The sequence below is a fragment of the Thunnus albacares genome, chromosome 16 (assembly GCF_914725855.1).
Source record: "Thunnus albacares chromosome 16, fThuAlb1.1, whole genome shotgun sequence".
NCBI lineage: Eukaryota > Metazoa > Chordata > Actinopteri > Scombriformes > Scombridae > Thunnus > Thunnus albacares.
In genome coordinates this window covers 24,366,529-24,388,530 of record NC_058121.1, presented here as the reverse complement: position 1 = coordinate 24,388,530, position 22,002 = coordinate 24,366,529, and the positions used below count along the sequence as shown (strand labels likewise).

Sequence of the window (22,002 nt, the reverse complement as noted above, 5' to 3'; positions counted from 1 at the left end):
CACTGTTACACTTGAAAACTCACAGAGTTCTTAATAATTAAGGTTATGGGAAGAACGAGGATAAGGACTGTTTATTTCCTGCAGTAGAAAATGGCTTATAGGTGTAAATTTGTATGTTTGTTTATGTCTCTGCTTTGTCAAGACACAACTGTTCAGAGTTTCTGTTCAGTTTTACTCTGACTGAGTATCAATTAAGCTTTAGCGTCTGTGGATAAAATAAAAGTTTTATTTCCTGATGCAGGAAACACATCATCAGCAGCCCCTCTGAAGCCATGCAGTACCAGTCAGAGGACAGGAAGTGGTCTGGTTAGTAAAACATCCCAAACACTTTTCTTTGTGTCTATCCAGAGCCTGACACATACTCGTCACACAGCGCTACCAGGAATCCAGCTTTCATTGAGAATAAACCAAACGGGCCAAATAGTTGATGATAATCAGTTGACCGATAACAGTCATGTGGTATCATTTATACCGTCAAATACATCAGCTCAGGTCACCTGTGAATAGTTTTGTGGATCGTAGTGAAACAGTACGCATATGTTTCATAGTTTCTTATAGTTAGTACTGAAAACGTTCTGACGCATGACCTCAAAACAGGCTTTGTCTAAAAAAAATAAGAAAACCCAAACCTAAAGCCCAAAGTAACGTTTTGAAATGTCTTGTTTGTCTGACCAAGAGTCCAAAACATAAAGATAGAATTTACTATAGTGGAAGAACCATAAAAAGCAGCAAATTCTCACATTTGAAAACCTGAAATTGTCAAATGTTTGACATTTTTGATTGAAAAATTACTTAAAAGGTGCAGTGTGTAGAATTTAGTGGTATCTAGCAGAACAGACTTGTCAGAAATGGAAGATAATATTCATAAGTATGTTTTAATTAGTGTATAAAATGAGCCCTTTATATCTACATAGGGAGCTGGTCCTCTTCCATAGAGCCCGCCATGTTTCTACAGTAGCCCAGAGTAGACAAACCAAACACTGGCTCTAGAGAGGACCTTTCTCCTACATGTTTGGATGCGGAGGGTGAGGCGAGGAGAGTCGCTAGATGCCATTAAATCCTACACACTGGTCCTTTAAATGATCGATGGATTAAAATAGCTAATCAATTAATCGACTAATTGTTGCAGCTCTGGCTGAAATGACAACACACTACAAATAACAAAGATGGTAAATGAGGCGCCACTTCAGAAAAAATTCTGGACTTTACTGAATTGTCATGACTGGCTGCAAGTGTGTTTCTACCTGCCTGTTTTTATTCAGATTTTCAATTTGGGTGTAAAAAAAAAACAACTGAAGGAACAAAAAAACGATTGAAAAATATCCAAACATCACAAAAAAAGTGTTTCCTGTTGTCTGAGATATAAAAGTAGTTGTGTGGATAAAAAGCAAATGTAAACAAACTAGCATGTGACTTAAAACATCACTGACAAAAACATCTCTGTGGAGCGATAATATTCCTGACGAGTTTTCCATGGCTGGGCTTCAACTGACGCTCTTTAAATGACATCATCTCGTTGTATCCTCTTCTTCTGCAACGGTTTAAAAGCACCAACCGGAGAACTAGCCCCACCAGCTGTTTATCTCCTAATATCCACACAACAATTTGAATTTTCTTTTTGCCAATATTCTTCAAAATTTGGTTAAAATTTCTGCTAAATTTAGATGGAAACCTGGCTCGCGTTTTCTGTATCCGTCAGGCTCCGACAATCCGACACCAAACCTACCCATAATGCTCAGGGGGGGTCTGCACGGCGGGTTGGGGCTGAGAATTGGAGCCCTGCTGAGGGTGATGAGGAGGAAGAGGAGGAGGAGGAGGATGATGGTGGCGAGGGTGAGGAGGTTGAGAGGGGTGAGGGGTAGGAGAGAGGGCAGGTCGACCCCCCGGCCAGGACTGGTTGTGGTAGACGGGGGAATGAGCAAAGGGAGGCCTGGAGGAGGGGATGGAGGGAAGTAAAGAAGCAACAAAAACTATGATTTGGTTCAAAGTGTTGAAATTCAGTTAAACCTCAATAGATTTGATAAAGGGATTGATAAAAAGCTATCAAACCCTGTTATTAATACTATCAGGCCACATTATGACTTCTTCAACAACCAAACTAGAAACAATCTGACGTCTTCTGATGCCTTCAATTTAGTACAAATCCTGAAAACAATACAAATAATGAGCTCTAACAGTCAGCTGCTGATAAATAAAACCTAGAAGATGCACAAGATTCATATGTCGACATTTTGAAAATGAAAATATAAATTTGGTTCTTTGTCATCTCTCAGATCATCCTTGAAGAGTTCTCAGAACAGTCTCTGCTCTCTGATAAAAGGTTGGATTATCTCTGAAGCAAGTCTCAAGTCTTTGCAAGGAGATTTTCATAGATTTTAAATAAACCAACGTCTGCCCTGAGGTAAGGAAATCAATCTAAAACCTCTAAAACAGACTGAAATGTAAAAACACTGTACAGTCATTTATCATAGCGAAATCATTTTTTACACGACCACATTTATTTTTCTTGATATGTTGTGAATATTTAAACTGACTCTGAAGTTCCTACATTTTTCTGGATGTTCTGGACTTTCCGTCTCTCTTTGACTCACCTGCCCTGAGCAGCAGCAGCAGCAGCAGCAGCAGCAGCGGCGGCAGCGGCGGCGGCAGCAACGGCGGTGGAGGAAGAGTTGGCACTCGGCCCGGCGTTGGGGCCGACCTCAGGTGGTTTGCGGCTGCCGTTGGGCCCCGGGGGCCCCATGCCCTGCCCAGCGGGCTGTGGCATGCCGGGGGAGGTGGGGGCCATGGCGCTGCCTCCGGCAGGGTAAGGCCGGGCCCCCGCACCGGGCCCGGGTCCGCGACCTGCCGGAGTAGAGGGGCCCTGACCGTGCATGGGACTGCTGGCGTTCAACCCCAGGCTATTAGCCAGACCGGGTCCCGGGCCGGGGCCGCTGTAGTTGGCACTGGGGGCCCCACCGTAGTGGGGGGGCCGGGGAAAGTTACCTGAGGAGAGACGATAACAAGATGGAGGACACATCAGATAGTTTCAGGATTTAACTGTAACGACAGTCAGCTTGACATACTTTTAATAAAGTTAGAATGAAAACAAACTGATAAAATCCTCATTTTATTTCACTGTTCTGACGTTTTTAACTACAGACTGACACCATTTTTCAGGCTGATATTGATATTTGAAAGTTTAGAAAATCCAGTAATGATTTTAATTTAATATAAATTAATATATCTCTATATTTAATATAGATCAATATATCTCAGTGTTCATACAAAGGTTCTGGTAGTGTCTTTGTAAAGGGTTTCATCAGAAGTCCATTTGTCCCATTTCTCAATAAACTCTGATTATTGTGAGTTTTTCTCTATCAAACATCTCCTCAACCGTGTGCAGCTGTTGCAGTTCTTACATTTGGATGATTGTATTTTGAATAACACAGTTTCAAAACATATCTTTGGCTTTTCTGAACTTCAACTTCTTGTCATTTATCAGCTGATTCGTCAGTCGGCTGTCATGTTTACAACAGTTTTTCCCTCCAGGTCACAGTGTGTACCTGGGGGTCCATACTGGCTGTAGGAGGGGCCTCCCTGCTGGTAGGAGCCGTGATGCATGGGGCCCCCAGGCGCTGGGTGAGGGGACATGGGTGGTGCTGACTGCTGGGGGCCAAACTGGGGCCCTGGGGTGCTACGCTGCATGGAGGGAGGGAAACCTGAGAAAACAGCAACAGATAAAAGAGGAGGTGAAAGACGGATAAACACACGTTTATCTTTCTATACTTGTGAGGATCCTCGTTTACTTGATACATCCTCGGCCCCGAATTTTAACTTCTAACAATGAATAAAATACTATAATAAACAGATAAAATACGATGAAAGATAATAAATTCAATAGTAAACTAAAAGGAACGTCTATAAAAGTGACTTAAAAGAAGATCATGTGTTCGTTTCCCTGATCTCCTCTGGCAGGTCATTCAAAATGTTCAAACCCAGGTGTTACCTCTGTCCTGAGTCATGGCAGACTGGGAAGAATGAGGACCAACATCTGATCCTGGACCAGAGACCTGAGGGGTCAGCTGAGAGCCTGAGACAGACGGAGAGAGTGTTAATACGATGAGCCGTGAGACTGAACGGATTAATAAAAGAACCTGAACGCAGGTTTATAACCTGGTCTACCTGGTCCGCTGGCAGCAGGGGAGAGCGGTCCGGATCGCGACCCGGCGGGTGATGGCGAGGGGGAGGGGGAGGGTCCGGTTCTGGCGGGCGGGGGCAGTCGGGGGGAGACATGGGGGGAGAAGGGAGAGCGGGTTGGGGTTCCCTGGTCGCCCTGAGCGCCGGCAGAACCCAACGCTCCTGAACTCACTGCCGCCTCGGTGCCGGTCGGCAAGTCATCGATCGAGCCGGACAGATCCTGAGAGAGAGAAGAGACACGTCAACACCTGCTTGTTTTATTTTATTTACTGCGTCATGGAACTGTGTTTAAACTCTTTCCTAACATATATCCGGTCTGATCCGGCGGGTTCGGGTTCGGGGCGGTGGGATTTCTGAGTCATCCTTTAACGCGACATCACGGCGTAACGGACTAACAGGAGGATCACCGACCAGACTTCAGCGATGGATCATAAACGCCTCGTTCTGCAGCTCCTTAATGAGCCGAGGAGGTGAAAACAGTCCAACCAAAACCCAACAGAACCGAGTGGAAACTCTGCTGCTGCTGCGGCTGATTCTGCACTTTCCAGCGATTCAGTGTCGGATTCGATGCAGAAAAAAAACATCAGCGGCTAACGGAGAAATCAGCTGTGAGGGAGAACTTTCAAATCCAGCTTCTGTCACGACTGAAGGGTTGTTCGTGTTCGGGTATCGAGCCGCACATTAATCAACGGACGGAAAATTGATCTCTTTAGCTTGTGGACTGTTGGTCGGTCAAACAAACAAATTGAGGATGTAGGGTTTTTTTTTTTTTAATTGAAAGAGAATTAAAACGATTAATTGAGAAAACAATCAGCAGATTCATCGATAATCACAATAACTGTTAGTTGCAGCCCTGTTAGAAAGACAGAAAGAAACAGATGGAGAGCTAAAAAAAGAAAGACAATAGAAAAAGAAGGAAAGACAAAGAAAGGCAGAAAGAAAAAAGACAGAAAGATGGAAAGAAAGAAAGAAAAACAGACGGACAGCGAGAAAGAAAGAAGGAACAATGGAAAGACAGATTTTTGATTTTACAAAGGCCTTTATTGAACACTACAAAAGCTACACAGACAAAGGACATCAGCTACATAAAGTGTCTCATCTGCAAGTGAAAGAGAAAGACAAAAAAACAAAGATGGAAAGAAAGAAAAATAATAAAAAGACAGAAAGAAAGAAGGAAAAGAAGCTGATCGGTTCAGTTTCAGCTCTGAAACAAAAGAACGACTTCAGAACTCTTCCCACCTCTCTCGGCTCTCGTGCAGCTTGTGTGATACACGGTGATAATCGCCGTGTTTCACAGTACGACGTACAGAAGCACAGACGCTCTTCGTGTTTCCTCCACGGAAAGCGAATCATCCTCGCTCCTCCCCCGCCCGCCTCTTCGCCAAACCAATTAAACAATTAAACATGGAGGAGTTATCAAGCAGCGAGCGGAGGGACACGCGGCGATAAACTAATAATTAAAATATAACGAAGTGTTGAGCTACGGAGTCAAAGCAGAACAACACTTTCTAATAATAGTAATAATTTCCTGGAAACACGCAGCTGTACTTTCTCAGGATGGTTTCAGGAAGTAATTAGCTTCTAATTAACGAGAAAATGAAACGTACAGACAGTGTTTAATTGGTTCTCTTCCAATTAACGTATTCCAATTAATTTGTAAAAGTGTTTTAGGCCGAACGCAGCTGAAATCTGTCTGCAGGCGACAAACAAGTCAACACACACGCAGAAATAATAAAGTCTAATAATTAATTCATATTTAATTGGATTTAAATGGAACTCCTCTTTCAAGGAAACTGCAGAAACGTCTGTTTTCATATAATTTATACCGAATGACATCGTTGCTTCCAGGAAATATGATTCTCTTTCTGTTTGTTGTGTACAGACTAAAATAACTTTACTTAAATATGGAAGGAAAAGTCTGAATCTGAGTCAAGACCTGATGTTATAATGAAGGGAAGAAGGAAAGAAAAGAGAACGAGAGTCAGATAAGGAAGGAAAGAAACAGAGAAGAGGAGGAGAGTCAGAAAAAAGGAGAGATAGACAGAAGTAAAGGGGAAGGTAAAGAGAAGGAGAAAAGGAAGGCGGACAAGAAATTAGGAAAGGAAAGAAAAGGAAGAGTCAGAAGAAGAGGACAGAATGAAAGAGAAAAGGAAATGAGGAGAGTCAAAGAAGAAGGAGAGAAGGAAGGAAAGGAAAGGAAAGGTAAGCAAAAGAAAATAGAAGAAAGGAGGGAAGAAAAGAAAGGGTAAGAGTCAACGGAGAGGTGAGGAGGAAGGAGGAAAGGAATGAAAACGAGGGAAGAAGGAAGGAAACGAAACAAGGAGGAAGAGTCAAAAGATGAAGTTGGAAAGATAAAAGGAAATGAGGACAGGAAAGAAAAGATGAGGAGAGTCGAAGAGGAAGAGGAAAGGAAAGGAGGAAGGATGGGAGTCAAAGAAAAAGAGGGAGAGGAATGAAAGAGAGGAAGGGAGAAGAAGAAACGATAGAAGGAAAGAAAAGATGAGGTGAGTCAAAGAGGAAGAAGAAGGAGAGCAGCATTGCGCTGAAATCTCCCATCTGCCCCTGGGCTTTGGGCCAGCCAATCACAGCGCAGTAACCCATCCTCCCTCCCTCCGCCCCTTGCCAACAGCTCGGCCAATCAGCTGCTGCGCTGCTACCACACACACACACACACACACACACACACACACACACATGGGTGTGTTCTAATTATAGTTTCTCTGCAACCTCCTCATCTCTCCTCTTCCTCTCCTCCTTCACCTCCTCATCTCTCCTCTTCCTCTCCTCCTTCACCTCCTCATCTCTCCTCCTTCACCTCCTCATCTCTCCTCCTTCACCTCCTCATCTCTGCTCTTCCTCCTGCCCTTTGTCCTCCTCCTCTTCTCACATTCATCTCCTCTTTTCTGTCTGTTCTTCTCCTGGTGCCTCCTCCTCTTCCTTTACCTCCTCTTCCTCCACTACTTCGCCTCCTTCTCTTCCTCCCCTCCTGCTGCCTTTCTCCTTCTCACTCATCTCTTCCTCCTGATATCACCTCCTTTCTTGTCATGTTCCTCCTTTTTCTTGACTTCCCTCTTTCATCTCCTCTTGTTTCTCCTCTCCTCTTTCTTCCTCTCCTCTATCCCTCATCAACTTTTCCCTCTTTCCGCTATTCCCTTTCCTATTTCATCCTCCTTTTCCACTCCTCCTGCCTTCTTTCTCTTCCTCCTCCCCCCTCTTTCTGCTTCACCTCCTCTCCTCCTTTCCTTCTCCTCAATACCCCCCCTCCTTTATTCTCCATCTCCTCCTCCCTTCCTTGTCCTCAATTCCCCTTCTTCCCTTTGTTGCTTGTCCTCCTTTGTCCTCCTCCCCTTTCCTTCTCCTCCATCCCTCCTCCTCCTCTTTCTCTCTTTATTCCTTCTTCTTAGTTTCCTCCTTTTCCTCTCCTCCTGTCATTCTGAAACTTTCAGGATTGATTTAGCTCTCAGTTTTCCTCCATCCAGACTCCTTTAATCAGCCTCCACACCTCCTCCTCTTCCTCTCTCCTCCCTCCATCCCTCCTCTCTCTCTCTCTCTCTCTCTCCTCTGTTAGTCAGCCACTGTTGTTTTGTAATTTAAATATTTCTCTTGGCTCTGCGTCACAGCGGCTCTGGATGCAGGCTGAGAGCGCATGAATCACTGCGTGTGTGTGTGTGTGTGTGTGTGTGTGTGGTTGCAGCATTATCAACCCTTCACGTACAGTAACACAGATATGAAATATAAAATTAACAGTAAGTTGATCAACTAACACATGTTGAGAGTGTATCCTAAGCCTGATATATTTTTTTAAACATGAAACTATATAATTTATGAGGTGTTTTTTAAAGATTTACGTCTTCAGGAGGAACCAAGCAGCTCAGAGCTGAGAGACACAGACAGTAGAGACGGAGGAAACTTGGTTTGGTTTCTATTTAAATAAATACAGGTTATCATTATATATCCTTTAAAAACCAGCCGGCACCAACCAGTGTTCTTCCTGTATTCATGGTGAAATTTCACACGATCATCCTACGTTATTGTGGAATCGTTTTTTGAGTCATCTCCTCCGTCTCCTCATTCTTCAGAGGACATCTACGTGAAAGGTGCTGTTGTAAGAGTAGCTGTGTGGTTGAGCGAGTTGTAGAGCGAGCGGCAGAAAAGTGACGGTGAATACGAGGAGCAGAGGAAAAGGTTAGCGGTAAGCTGGCAGTAAATGTTCAGTACAGGCTGCAGAGTGTCTGTTAATAAATGCTCAAGACCAAGAAAAGTCTGTTGCTTCTCCAACTGCTGGGAAAGTGAAGGAGGTTAGCTCCGAAGTTAGCTTAACCTGACCAGCCTCACTTAAGGTGGACTAACCTTTAAGGGTGACCAGCTAATTCTCATTTTAGTGTCAATCTCAGCCGTCAACTTAGGGGAAACGCTGCCAACTGAACGTGTCCATGAAAGAAAGAGGAAAATCAAAACTGTAAAGTCAGTCAGTCTGTAAAAACGAATATTAATCAAAGAGAGTTTTAAAATTTCAAGACAGCCACAATCTCTCAAATTTTCAGCTGCTACTCAGCCAGTTCAATAAGTATCAAGGCAAGTATAAGAATAATAATCTGTTGATTATATTCTCGATTAATAGATCAGTCGTTTGGTCTGTATAATGTCAGAAAATGGTGAAAAATGTTGCTCACTGTTTCGCAAAGCCCATGACAACGTCTTCAAATGTCTTGTTTTGTCCCGACCAACAGTCCACAACTCAAAGATATTCAGTTTACTGTCATAGAGGACTAAAGAAACCAGGCAGGTAAACGTGTGGACAAAAACCAACATAACTTCATACTGCGATTAAACTGCAGCTTTTTTTATCTGCTACAGCAAAACATCTGCTCTGTAAATCTCCTCCTGTGTTCTCCTTTAAGGAAAAAAATCTCAAACCAAAAAGGCAGAAATTTATATTAAATTATCATGTTATTCATGATGGCGCCCCCTAGTTTTACATTATTACAATTAAATATCGTTTCATCATCTGCTTATGTAGCTGGAGTCCTTATTTCCATAAAGCAAATAAAATCAAATAAAGCAAATAAAATCTCTGCATGAATGAACGTGTTGTTCTATCATAAGCAGAGCAGACGGTCACACTGAGCCTGATTGCATCCTGCTACAAAACACAAGAGCCACAGACTCTCAACAACAACCTACATTAGCTTTCCTGCTAAAGTCTCCTTCTCATCTTATCTAACTTACAAACATGAACACACGTCTTGTTCTGCAACTTCACTTGTTGAACGAGCCACCAAACAGTTTTCTTTTGTAACTGAGAGAACTAATGAAAAAACAAAACAAAATGAGATGCTAATAGGTTCATCTTCTAGAGACACTGATGGAGCTGGAGATCATTTTTTAATCCTAATAGGGCATTACATTTTTTTAAAGGGTTAATTGAACTAAATGAAACTTGCAGATGCAGACAGAAGTTTGAACAGAAGTGTGAATTCTTATTTAAATGAAAATGAAAAAATGAAAAATAATGATGATGCAGTTTAAAGCCAGAAAAAGGGCACATGGAGCTTTTATTCTATTACTATGAATCTGAGCAGAGATGATGAGAGACAGTCAACGAAACTAAACCAACCACCAATCAGCTGGCAGCTTCACATGTTAGAAATATTTAAACTAAAAAGAAATTAAACATTAGTCGGAGCTGAAGATTGTGAAGTTATTAAAGTGTCTGTGAGGCCTTCGGGTGCAGCCGACTTCTGCTAAGTTTTTTTTATTTATTTTCTCTCCCTGCGACCGAGCCATTTTCCTCTCTGCATGTCGCCATGGCAACTGCATCAGCACCCTTACTTCAGAAAGGGATGCTCCAAAGAGAAAGAGAGAGAGAAAGAGCAGACAAACAGAGAGAGAGAGAAAGAAAGAAATAAAGAAGAGAGAGATGGAAGAGGAGAAAAAATAAATGTGAAAGAAGGAATGAAATAGAATTTTAATAGATGGTCAACTTTACATCATTCTGATTGTAGTACAGACATGCAGTATGTCTGTTGTACTGTTCTAGGTTTTTTCCTCCATCCCAGTTATAAATTACAGTTGTAATTACCTAGTTTTTTTTTCAGCGAACTCGCTAGTTTAAGCCCTTTTTTTTTTTTTTTTAACACTGTGTTTGTTAACATTTCGTCTAATTGGCTCCATTAAAAGTCTGCTGAATTAGCTGTTAGCAGCTCCTGTTTGCAGCGTAGCCATGGATATACAGACAACTATCACTGGATCACTTTGATACTGAAGAAAACTGAGAAATGTGGTGATTCTCAGGCAAGTTCAGAAGCTTATTTTTTTTTCTCTGATTCCTGAGCGGATTTATGGAGGTTTATTGGTGATGCACATCAGAGATAATGATATCCTCGGGAAGTGTAAGTCACACTGAATCATATCAATATGTGTTTCATGTCTGTTTGTTCTGATTTGACTGAGTTACGACTCCGAGAAGGAGGACGAGTTTTGACATTTGTCTCTTTTGGCTTTGTCCTGCTGAATGTCTACCGGAGGACTGATCATTTCACCCTCTGTGATATTGATCCTGTCTGAATGGAGATATAGGTATAAATTATCCTAAATCATCCAAATTATTGCAAAAATCATAACTTTTTGGGCGGCATTTTGTTTAACGTCTGCATTCCCAACTCTGATTACCTTCCAGAGATGCTGTCTAGACATCTAAAAAACACATTTTCCTTCAACTTTAGTCAAGTTGCAAATAGTCTTCTGTCTTTTGACTATCTGACTTTTACTATAAAACTGTCTAATAATCTTTTTATATTATTTATTTCATGTTATTTATATATTTTCATTTTTTCCCCCTTATTTTTATTAATTCATTTTTAATGTTATATATGCAGAGTTGTATGTGTTTTTTAGGGTATTTCTTAATCTCATCCTTTGTTCTTTTTACGCCTGCTCTTGTAAAGCACGTTGTACTGTGCTACAGTATATAAATTAACTTTCTTATTATTATTGTTATGGCTGCAACTGAACTTATTTTCATTATCGATTTATCTGTTGATTATTTTCTCAGTTAATCAGTCAGTTGTTTGGTCTACAAATGATCAGAAAAAGGTGAAAAACATTAATCGCCGTTTCCCAAAGCCCAAGTTTACATCCTTAAATGTTTTGTTTTGTCCACAACACAAAGATATTCAGTTTACTGTCATAGAAGACTAAAGAAACCAGAGAATATTCATATTTAAGAACCTGGAAACAAATAATGTCAGCATTTTTTCTTAAAAAAATACTCAAAACGATCAATTGATTATCAAACTAGTCAGCGATTAATTTTCTATTCAGACCAAATGAACAATCAAAAAGACTAAAAATAAATTAAGGACTCTCCTGACAGCCTGTGCTCAGGGTTCAGTGAAGCACACGTACACGCAGAGCTGAAAACACGTTATAAACATGTTTTAAATGAAAACGACAGATCGAGTGTTCACACAGGTCACAGAGGACACGTCGGTATCTCACTTCAGCCGATCTGAGCCAACGGGACGCATCAGGCGCTCGGAGCGTGATCCCCGCGGCTTCAGAGAAAAGAGGACGAACGACATTATCGACAACAACGAGGAGCTGCAGAGCAATCAGCGTCTGCAGGCAGCGGGGAGGTCTGAAACCCCTTCAATCTGTCGCACAGTCAGAGTCTGAATCACAAACACCGAGTCTGACGGAAACAAACAACTCCTCTGTTCACATAATGCTTATAATTTTGTCAGCTATTGCTTTATTTAGTCTTAGTCCTTTATCAAATGTCCTTGTTAGTTTTTATCATATTTAGTTAACCTCAAACTGGTTTTTTAGTCAAGTTTTAGTTGAATAAAAGTGATTATTAGTAAGTATTTAAGTATAGTTTTAATCAATGAAAACTGTCAACATTTTAGGCTTTTTATCCATCAGATTATATTGAACATTTCAGTCATTCCAGTCTAGCAAACACCAATAATTTATTTGTCATTTTAGTCAAACTTATTTCACATTAGATTGTATCTCATCATTATCTGATGATAAAAAAACACAGGTTGAATGATTAAGAAGGCAGCTTTGCAGAAAGCGTCTGGTCTGATGGGATCAATTTAAGGAAAACATCCAGACATGGAAATGATCTGCATATTTATTTTGAACCGACACGATTCGACAACTGAGGCCCCAAAACTCCCTTTAAAACTATTATAAAACAACGAGAGCTGTAAAAAAAAAAAAAAAAAAACAATAAAACATTTTCAAATCAGTTTTTTGGTTCTGCATGACAAACTTACCTTTCTGTTCTGAAAAAGGGAAATAAAAGTAGTTCAGTCATAAAATTGAAAAGAATACTGTACACACACACACTGCAATCTGCTTGCATTAAATAACAAAATAAATAGATCTGATGTCAGTGAAATTATGCCCCATAATAATGACATAAGGTTAACAAAACTGCTGTCTGGCAAGCTAGTTCACATGGCATCAATATTAAAAGGTTAAAAAGGGCAAGGTTTGCTAGAATAACAACAACTATGATAAGTAACATTATACAATACTATTTTAATCATTACAGCTGTCTACATGGCTCACGTTTCACTCGCACTATATACACGTAAACACGACCTCAAGTCTATTTCCCCTTTTCATGCGTGTAACTACAGTCAGTGTGTTTTGGGCTCTGAATGCTTCCAAAACGTGGGTGACCTACACTCAACACTGCACCTGAACGCCTCCAGTGTAGAAACACAGATGGAGCATCGCTGCTGCTCTGCTAGCGTGCTGCTAACGCTAACTCCTGTGAGTCTCCTCTCCTCAACAAAAATAAAGAGAGATTTGGGTAAAGTTTTTATTTTTTACACTACATTTTACTCCCCTTTGTTCCTAAACAATATTGCATGTTGATATAATCACAGTGTTTAATGACATTGGTGCTTTCTCGTCATAGTTTCGTCCTGGTCATTGATGAACACATTTCATCATAGTTTTTGTGAATGATATTGACATAACTTTACATTTGTTGTCTTTGACCCTTTATGATGTTGGTTTATCTGAATCAGGACAGGAAGTCAGAGCTCAGAGGCTCAAACAGGGCTGAAAAAAAAGTTTGGTGATTTGAGGAAGAAAACTGACAGACCACATGAACACTGTGAGGAATTTCAAAACAAAAGCCTTTCTCTCGTCTGCTGCTGGGACCTCAGGAGGTTTAAGTTGGAAATGATTAATGATGATGATGATTGATTAATCGACTAATCTTTGCAGCTCTAATTTGGCTAAAATGCTGAAACCCTGCATTGTCACAGTAATTTTTTTTAAATGTCGTCTTCTGATAACTGCAGTTGTTTTTAACTCGAATACGATCATAAATGTGAAAACTGAAAATCAGCTTGTGGTTTAAAACTCACCGGCAGGCTGGACGGCCTCTCCTGCTGGCTCAGACTCATCTCCTCGTGGTTCGGTTTCCCAGGAGTCATTGCAGCGGATTGGCCCCGCCCTCCGTACGCCTCCTGTGGCACCTCCTGCAGCGAGGCAGACGAAAGGGAGGAAAAGTTCAGACTGCGAAACACTTGGAGCAACATTTTTATTCTCACTGGAATCAACTACAGAGAGCTGAAGTCAAACCAGAACATCCAGGTTCTGCTCCAGAAGTAAGAAAACCTCATTAAAAAAATCTCATTAACATGTAAAACTCTGCTAAGAAGTAAAAATCCAGACTTTTCCAGACAGTATCTCGTGTGGCTCGATCCGTATGGTCAGATAAGGACAATCTAATATTGTTGTTTATTCAATAATTATACTTTTAGCAGCCTTTAAAAGACACCATTTCCCATAAATCCTAGACATTTGTAGGCTCGACAGAGGAGATAAGTCCGTAAGTGAGTGGAGGGGTCACGGAGAGTTCAGACACGTCTGTAATAACAGCAGGACGGAGAGGAGCGAACACTGTACAAGTCTTCACACAGATTACAGCTACAAACATGAACGATGACTTTAGAGGAGAGTGTTGTTGTAGTTCTTTTAACGAGAGCTGTAGTTCTTTCTGTCTGTACAACAAAAACGTTGTTTAAACCTGCAGTTTACATATAAATGAACGTCCGTTACATTCAAGCCTTTACCAAACGAGTTCACACGATGCTGATTAAGCCTATCACCACCAGATAAACCTCTAACAGAGTTTTTAATCTGGTTTGACGTTCCCTCGCTGACCGCTGTATGGGTCTGCCTGATAAAATTATGAATTTCAATCTAGATTAACTGTTTTCGTCCACTAGTTTTTATCAGAAACAAGTAGTTAACAAAACACTGATGAAATATTATCTTTTAAGTTGATATATGTTGAACTTGTAACTCACTCTCTTTTAGCTCTGTTTCTGCTCTCTACCAACTCCTGAGGGAAATATCTGGCTCTTTATTTGCTAAATGCTCCATTATGTTCACCAGCTAGTCTACAGCTAACTGTGTGTGTTTGCCGTTCGGTGCTGAGCAGGTAGTGCACAGTGAGTCTTTAGAGCTTCTTCTCTGAAAACAACCGCCCGCTGCGGCCCGAAAACGTCGCCGAGAGCTCTGAGAGTGAACCAGAACAGTAAAACTGCAGCCTGACAGCTAAACAATGAGCTGAAACTCGTTATAAAGCTCTGTAAAGCCGAGGTGTCGTGGTGTGAAAAGATGTTAAAAAGTCATTAAAGATTGAACACAGACTGCGTGAGAGCTTCGTGCGTTGTGGTCCAGTTTTCCCTCCAGTGTGACTGCAGGCTGATTATTCTGTTAATAACTGTTGATGTGAATCTAACTACTGATGCTGTTCACTTCACTTCCTTTACATGTTGTTGTCTCTGCTCAGCTGAGCTGCTTATACGGTCTTGCGGGCTGATGAAGAAGATAAAACAGCAGCTGAAGGTCAGGACTTCCCCTTCATCAACACTTCACTGCAGCTGCAACACAAACTGAACCGACTGATTAAATATATTTAACCAAAGACGTTTTCTTCTCCTGTATGAATGATTTTATTTTCCTTATTCTCTCCTTTTTTATTATTATTTTTTTTTAATCTTACAGCCTCCATCATCAGTTCAAATATTCGGCTTGTGTTCACATTTCCTTCCTCTTTGTAATTTCTGTTTTTAAAGTGCAACAGAAAAAAAAGTTTGCTTGCTTGTGTTCGTTTCTCTCACTTTGAATCATCTGTTGTGTTTTAACATGATGGCATGTTTATATGTACATGAGAAGCGTAATCCTTCTTGTTTGAGTCAATAAATTAGATCATTTTCATAACAGATTCATCTGCCGATTGTTTTCTCGATTAATCAATTAACGGTTTGATCTGTAAAACATCACAAAAATGTCCGACATACAGCCCAAAACCCCCAAAACATTCAATTAACTATAATCTAAGATGAAGAAAAGCAACAAATACAACTTTCCCCCCTCTGATGCCATCAAACCCACAACATCTAGTGTTTTTACTACACACACTGACACGGTGATGCTCGTCAATAAATGAAACTTCTCATGAAGGCAGACGACTGTTGGTCAGACGGTGACGTTCATCGACACCAGTTAGCTTCACTCTGATGGTTCGTGTCTAAGTTCAGAGGCGCCAGTCAGTCAACTAGAGGAAGGCACTAAGGATAGCGCTTCCTTCTTCTATTTATTGAATAAAGAGTTGTTTTTGATCGATAATCGATTGTGTGTTGAATGTTTCTCACCGTTATCGGTCCCAGTTTTCAGTTTGTTTCAGCATAAAAGCATCTATTAAGTAATAAGATGAAAGGAGGCTTCTGAGATGTGAAATCATCCGAACCTACTGGTGGAATTCGTTGCTCGTTTTAGGGACAAAATCGGTTTGTGAAGACATTTTTTCGCAGCGCGGTCAGGGATGTCTCGACCTTGTTGAGGTCTCTGGAGTTTTAAGACGCCGCAAGAAGAGCTGACGGCCTCGCCAGCAGTAACTTTAAACTCTCCGGAGGCCTCGTCTGAGCCATCCCCCCCCGCCCCCGAAATACCCGCTTTTATTTCAGCCTGGTCCAGAAAATTGCAGAAACTCGGCGACAAAGGACAAAGGCGGACAAATATCAGAGCTGTGATCAGAGAGAGAAGAGACTGACTGACCAGAGCCTGAGTCCATCACCATCGATCCTGTTTGAATTGTTAGATATCAAAATAACAGTGGCCTTTATTTAAATCTAATTTTTATATTTGACTATATTGTTTTTAAAGCAAACTCAAAGCTTTTTCCATCTCTTTCACATTAAAAGCCTTCAACAGTTCAGAAGGCACAATCTCTTCCCTATTAAAGGCTTTTATTGTGAAACATCTGCAGGAAGTTTAATTTACAGAAACATAGAGTTGAGAAAACAGAGTATGTGTTAAAAAAAAAAAAAAAAGAGAAGCGTCTCAGTGTAGTCGTACCTGCTGCGGCAGTGGGCGGGGCTGCATGTACGGTGGCTGGCTGGGCGCCGCCGGCTGCTGCTGCGGGGGGCTGAAATATGGCGGCTGACCCGGCTGACAGTAACCGCCCACGTTCTGCTGCTGAGCGTACTGAGAACCCATCTGAGGAGACAAGACGACAGAGTGGAAATACACGTCAGCAAAATGAGCATCACTGAACTCAACTGTGACAACAAGCCAAGTGCGGTGGATGGCGAGCAACCGCCATAACCACGCTATGTTCACGTTTTTTCTTTTTTTCATGAGGTCACTCTTGTTTTACACTTCAGCGCGTGTGTATTAAATGTCCAGCAGCTCCTCCACTTATGCACTGAGTTTTTGCTCGTGGAGCTCCACCGAGGCTCGCGCAGGCCTCCCACAGCTAGCATCCAGGCTAACAGGCTAACATGCTAACCTGGCTCCCAGCCAGGGTGAGCTGACCGGGGGGTCGGTGCTGATGCTCGGTAGTTACAAACACACCTGTATGAATACATTGTCTTGTTTATATGTTTAAACTCTCCTGGGTCACCATGTGGCTGAGCAGGCTGCCATTTAACCACCAATCATACAACCAAAGAGCGTCCAGCCAGACTCCATTAATAAATCCCAAGTTTAAGGAGACGCAGCTGTAAGCTAACATCGTTTCCTTCCACAACACGATTTAAAGTGTTTTGTCAGGTACTGCTGCTCCATTCGGCCGACACATCATCAGACTAACATACCTTGATTTTCACAAAGAATAACAAAAAATAAAAAGGCGCTAATACGGCATATGACCGCGTACCACGCTGAGCTGCCCTTAATTCCTTCACCATGACAGTCCAAGGTGGTTTTGTTTCTTGCTCGTTTACAGTGTTTAAACTGTTTCTGATGTTGTTTCTTATGTAGAGCCCAACAGCTGCAACATACAGACTGTTCAGTGAGTAAAATCCAAGGCGATCATGGTGTAATACACATTAATACATACATATTAATAGAGCCGTTGGTGTGCTGATACTGGTCGATAATATCAGTCAGCTGATATATCATTCAGGCTCTAATTAAAACAGATTTAAAGGAGAATGTTCTCTCTGAAAGTTTCCACTCTGCTGAACTCTCTGCTGTATTCCTGGAAAACGACCTATATACAATATTTAATTTGCTGAAAAGCTCCGACTTCCCCTGAGAGTTCAGCGTGTTCTCCGTCTGTCTCTGTCAGGAATAAGCCTCACACTGTTCCACGATGCTCCAGGAACAAAACTCTTTAATATCAAAGAGTCGGGACGTCTTACACCACCATCACCACCCACTACGACCTCAATAATAAACATAAAGTAGAATTATCACCTTTCTGACAATGTCAACACAAACTGAAAATGTATAACCTTCATAAAAGTAGAATTTATGTGTTGGATTGCGTTAGTGCTTGTTGAGAGCTGTTTTTTCATGATTCTGTTGGGAAAAAAGGAAAATTAATATATGATTTTTGGTGCTTTTTTATTAGGTGGGACCATTAAAGAGGTAAGACAAGAGGATTTCCCCAAAATGTCAGCCTGCTCCTTTAAAGTAAAGGAAGAATTCAGAGGAAGGTTTGTGTCGGAGTCTCTAAATGTTCTCTAACAGGAAAGAAAACCTCCTGAAACCAGAATCAATCTGACCTGCGGAGCGGTGAAGCCGACTGGTCGACATCCAATTTCATCTGGAATCAGAGAGTTAATGAAGAAGCGGTCCCGGGGCCATCTGGGGCCCTCGCTCAGATAAAAGTCATTACATTTCCTCTCTCTCTCTGCGTGCCTCTGCGGCTGTCTTCATCTACCTCGGTCTGGTGGGAAAGCCGGCAGAGATGACAAACTGACACCGGTTCCCTCGGGCTGAACGAAACAAAGCTGTCAGCTTGTAATGATGTAATAACGGCGCCGTTACTCCGTGATGACAATCTCTGTTCGGAGGAATCTGTGAGACGACATCAGAGGAGCGCAGGTGGTAAAGCTCCGGGGCGGTGGGGGCGGGGCGGGCGGGGCGGGCGGGGGGGGGGCAGATCTGTATAATCTACGACCGGAGAAGAGAAACTACAACAGAGACGAGAGGAACTGTCTGCAGAGGATTCACCTGAAATCTGCTCAACAACAGCAGAAACTGTCAGGTTTCCTCGAGTCTGAAAATTATTTGTTTTAGTATTTTAACTTTTACTAGAAAGTTTAAAAGGGAAACAGAGACGAGAAAAGACTGAACCCAGAACAGTTGTGTTTACATGGTGACATACTGTACACCGCTGAGCCACGATGGATAATGATTGTGTGAAAGACGATCATCGAGTCTAAAATTATGCATTTTACCTCCGATTTCAGCAACAACAGCAGTGTCTGAAGCAAGAATATTCAAAGTTTATTAGACAGATTTAGAATTGTATTTGTCACTATAGACAGTTTTTAAAAAGAATGAAATTAAGGCTCCGATGATTAGCCGACTCATTGATTAGTCAATCAAAAGAAAATGAATCAGCAGCTGTCTTTTTTGATGGGGTTTTCTCTTGATTCTTAACTTATTCCTGTTCTTTCTTAGCGTATTAATCTTTGCTTTTATATGTGAAGCACTTTGAATCACTAAATAAACTTTGATTTGAGTTTGATTTGATAATCAAATAATTGTTTGAGAACAAAAATGCCAAAGATTTGATGGTTCCAGGTTCTTAAATGTGAGAATATGATGCTTTTCTTGCTCTTACATAATAGTAAATTGAATATTTTAGGGGTTTCTGGCTGTTTATTGGACAAAAAAAAACATTTAATGATACCACTTTGTGCTCTAAGATATTTCGGTGGACACTGTTCACTCTGATGTTTTATAGACTAAATTAAAAACCGATTAATTGAGAAAATAAACAAGAGAATAATCGATAAGGTAAATAATTATTAGATGCGGCCTTGGATGAAAAATAAATAAAATAAAAACTGATGCAGCAGAACCAGAGATATCGTCTTCTTTATTCCACACATTATTCTTCCTTGTCAAAACCTGGTGCCTACATTACCCACAATGCACCTGGAGATTTGTGGAGTGTCATCTACATAGCCTCCAGCAGAGATGAGCAGCTACAGGGCTACAGAGGTCTGGTAACCTCACTTCTTCCTAACTCCACATCCCCAGATGTTTTTACTTTTGTAGTCTTCAGCCCCGACCGACGCTGACTCAAGTGACATCATCAGTGACATCAGCTCCCTCTGGAGACACAAAGGGCTTTATACGACTTTTTACACATAAAACACCTGGAAACACACGCTGAGGTGGAAAATATTGCAGTGTGCTGCAGGAATGTTTGTGTGGAAGATTCAATACTTTTTTTTTTTATTTTTTCCACCTTGTAAATCCACTGTTACTGTCATACAGCGACCTTTCAACTCTACAGGAAGGAAGTGGTTCATACCTGATTTTGAGACTCATGTTAAGGCCTGCGTGTTGCCAATACTTTCACAAAGCTCTCTCCGAATTTTTATTAAGATTTTAAATTGTCTGAAGAAGACATGAACACATGACAAAGAGAAAATTATTTCTCTTTCTGGTTCATCATTTCCAAAGAAATGTTGCTTTATGTTCTTGTACGTGAAGCATCAGAAGCAGCAGTGGTGGAAAGTAACTCCACAGTTTTTAGGTACTTGTACTTTACTTGAGTATTTCCATGTGATGCTACTTTATACTTCCACTCCACTACATTTCAGAGGGAAATATTGTACTTTCTACTCCACTACATTTATTTAACAGCTTTAGTTACCTTTCAGATGAAGATTTGACACAATGGATAATATAACAAGCTTTTAAAATACAACACATTGTTAAAGATGAAACCAGTGGTTTCCAACCTTTTTGGCTTTTGACATCATACAAAAAGCAGTGTGTAGTCGGGGTCACATTTCACATGTCTATGAGTTGTTAACAGCTCCACTAAATAGTGATTTTTCCCTCTAAACTTCTCACATGCTTTCATTTCAATAAATGTTCAAATGATCCAATATTTCACCAAAAATCAAAGATGAGAGAAAAAGTCCAAAAACTGAAAACAGATTTGTGTATCAGAACTTTGTTTTTTCTTCTTTCCTCTCCCATTAATCATCTCACGACCCCTCAGATTTATCTGCTGACCCTTTGGAGGGGCCCAACCCCTAGGTTGGGAACCACTGGACTAAACTACCTAACTGTATATAAAGTTGTTGAAACTAGCTCCACCTCCAGCAGCTACAACAGTAACATGCTGCTCTAACACTGATGCTTCAGTATTAATAACATAATGATGTCATATATAATAATATATCAGTCAGAGGAACCAAACCACTACTTTTACTGCAATACTTTAACTACATCAAGCTAATAATACTTATGTACTTTTACTTACGCAGGATTTTTCATACAGGACTTTTACTTGTAATGGAGTATTTTTACATTGTTGTATTGATACTTTTACTTAAGTAAAGGATCTGAATACTTCTTTCACCACTGTTCGCTAGTAAACCCTGATGAACTTAAGAGATTTCAGCATGAGACTCAAACCAGCAGTCTGGAGTCTAAAAATAGCCTCAGCCCAGTCTGCACCAGGAATAGCCTGACCCGGCCCGGCCTGGCTCGCTCTGCGGCAGCCATGTGGTCTGTCACCATCAATGGCTGTGTTGTGCTGCGGTGACGCTGCAGATGAATCAGCAGCTGAAACTCTGACATTCATACCAGCTTCACTGTGGCAGGAAACACTGAGGTCAAAAAAACACAAACTACTTTGACTGTTTCAACAGAGAACAACAGACGAACTGTGGCTCTAAGTGTTAAGAAGTCAAACATGACAGACTGTGACGACTCATATGATACAACAGCAGGTCTCAGAAAGAAGAAAACAGCTCGGCAGCAAACAGATGCAACGGCAGAGTTGTGCCGGTATACAGTTTTAACTATGTACACCACCAACTATTTCCATAATCGTGACTGTCATTGTTTTCAAGAGACACTGTGAACACACAGCAGCTCTCCCGCCTTCATTAGCAGTTTGATTTTGTTTTGCCACAAGGAAGGAGCTTTCAACTGGTCAAACTGTCAGTGCAGCTTGAGGTAGCCATGACTTTCTAAAAAGGGTTATTTTGGCAATTTTCTATGTTTTTCTTATTGTCAACGAAGCTCATGTTTGGAGCCAAACCAACAATGAACTGAACAAGTCTTGTGTGTCTATCCAAAGCCTGATATATCTTATTCCTCTGTGCCGTAGACCTCCGTTGTTGTCCAAAAACTATTTAAAACACATCAATGAGCCACACCGCCGCACTGGGTGACATGATCCTCCATTATGAAGAGTTTGGTCACGTTAGTTTGTTTAGAAACGGCTCCAAAGACTAATAACAGCGATCACATTTTCAGTCTCCGGAGAGTAGTTCTGTGTAAGGCATATCACAACCT

At 41.2% G+C, this 22,002-nt stretch overlaps 1 protein-coding gene across 1 annotated transcript in view; it reads right to left on the bottom strand.

The window, feature by feature from the left end:
- The window catches only part of arid1b (AT rich interactive domain 1B (SWI1-like)), a 57,431-nt gene that overhangs the window by 22,821 nt on the left and 12,608 nt on the right, over positions 1-22,002 (bottom strand). The window contains exons 3-9 of the mRNA XM_044376586.1: positions 16,576-16,716; positions 13,572-13,685; positions 4,162-4,396; positions 3,986-4,069; positions 3,543-3,698; positions 2,592-2,982; positions 1,727-1,930 (exon numbers count right to left, since the gene is read on the bottom strand). Of these exons, the coding sequence (XP_044232521.1) occupies positions 1,727-1,930; positions 2,592-2,982; positions 3,543-3,698; positions 3,986-4,069; positions 4,162-4,396; positions 13,572-13,685; positions 16,576-16,716 (1,325 nt within the window). The remainder of the gene's footprint in view (positions 1-1,726; positions 1,931-2,591; positions 2,983-3,542; positions 3,699-3,985; positions 4,070-4,161; positions 4,397-13,571; positions 13,686-16,575; positions 16,717-22,002) is intronic.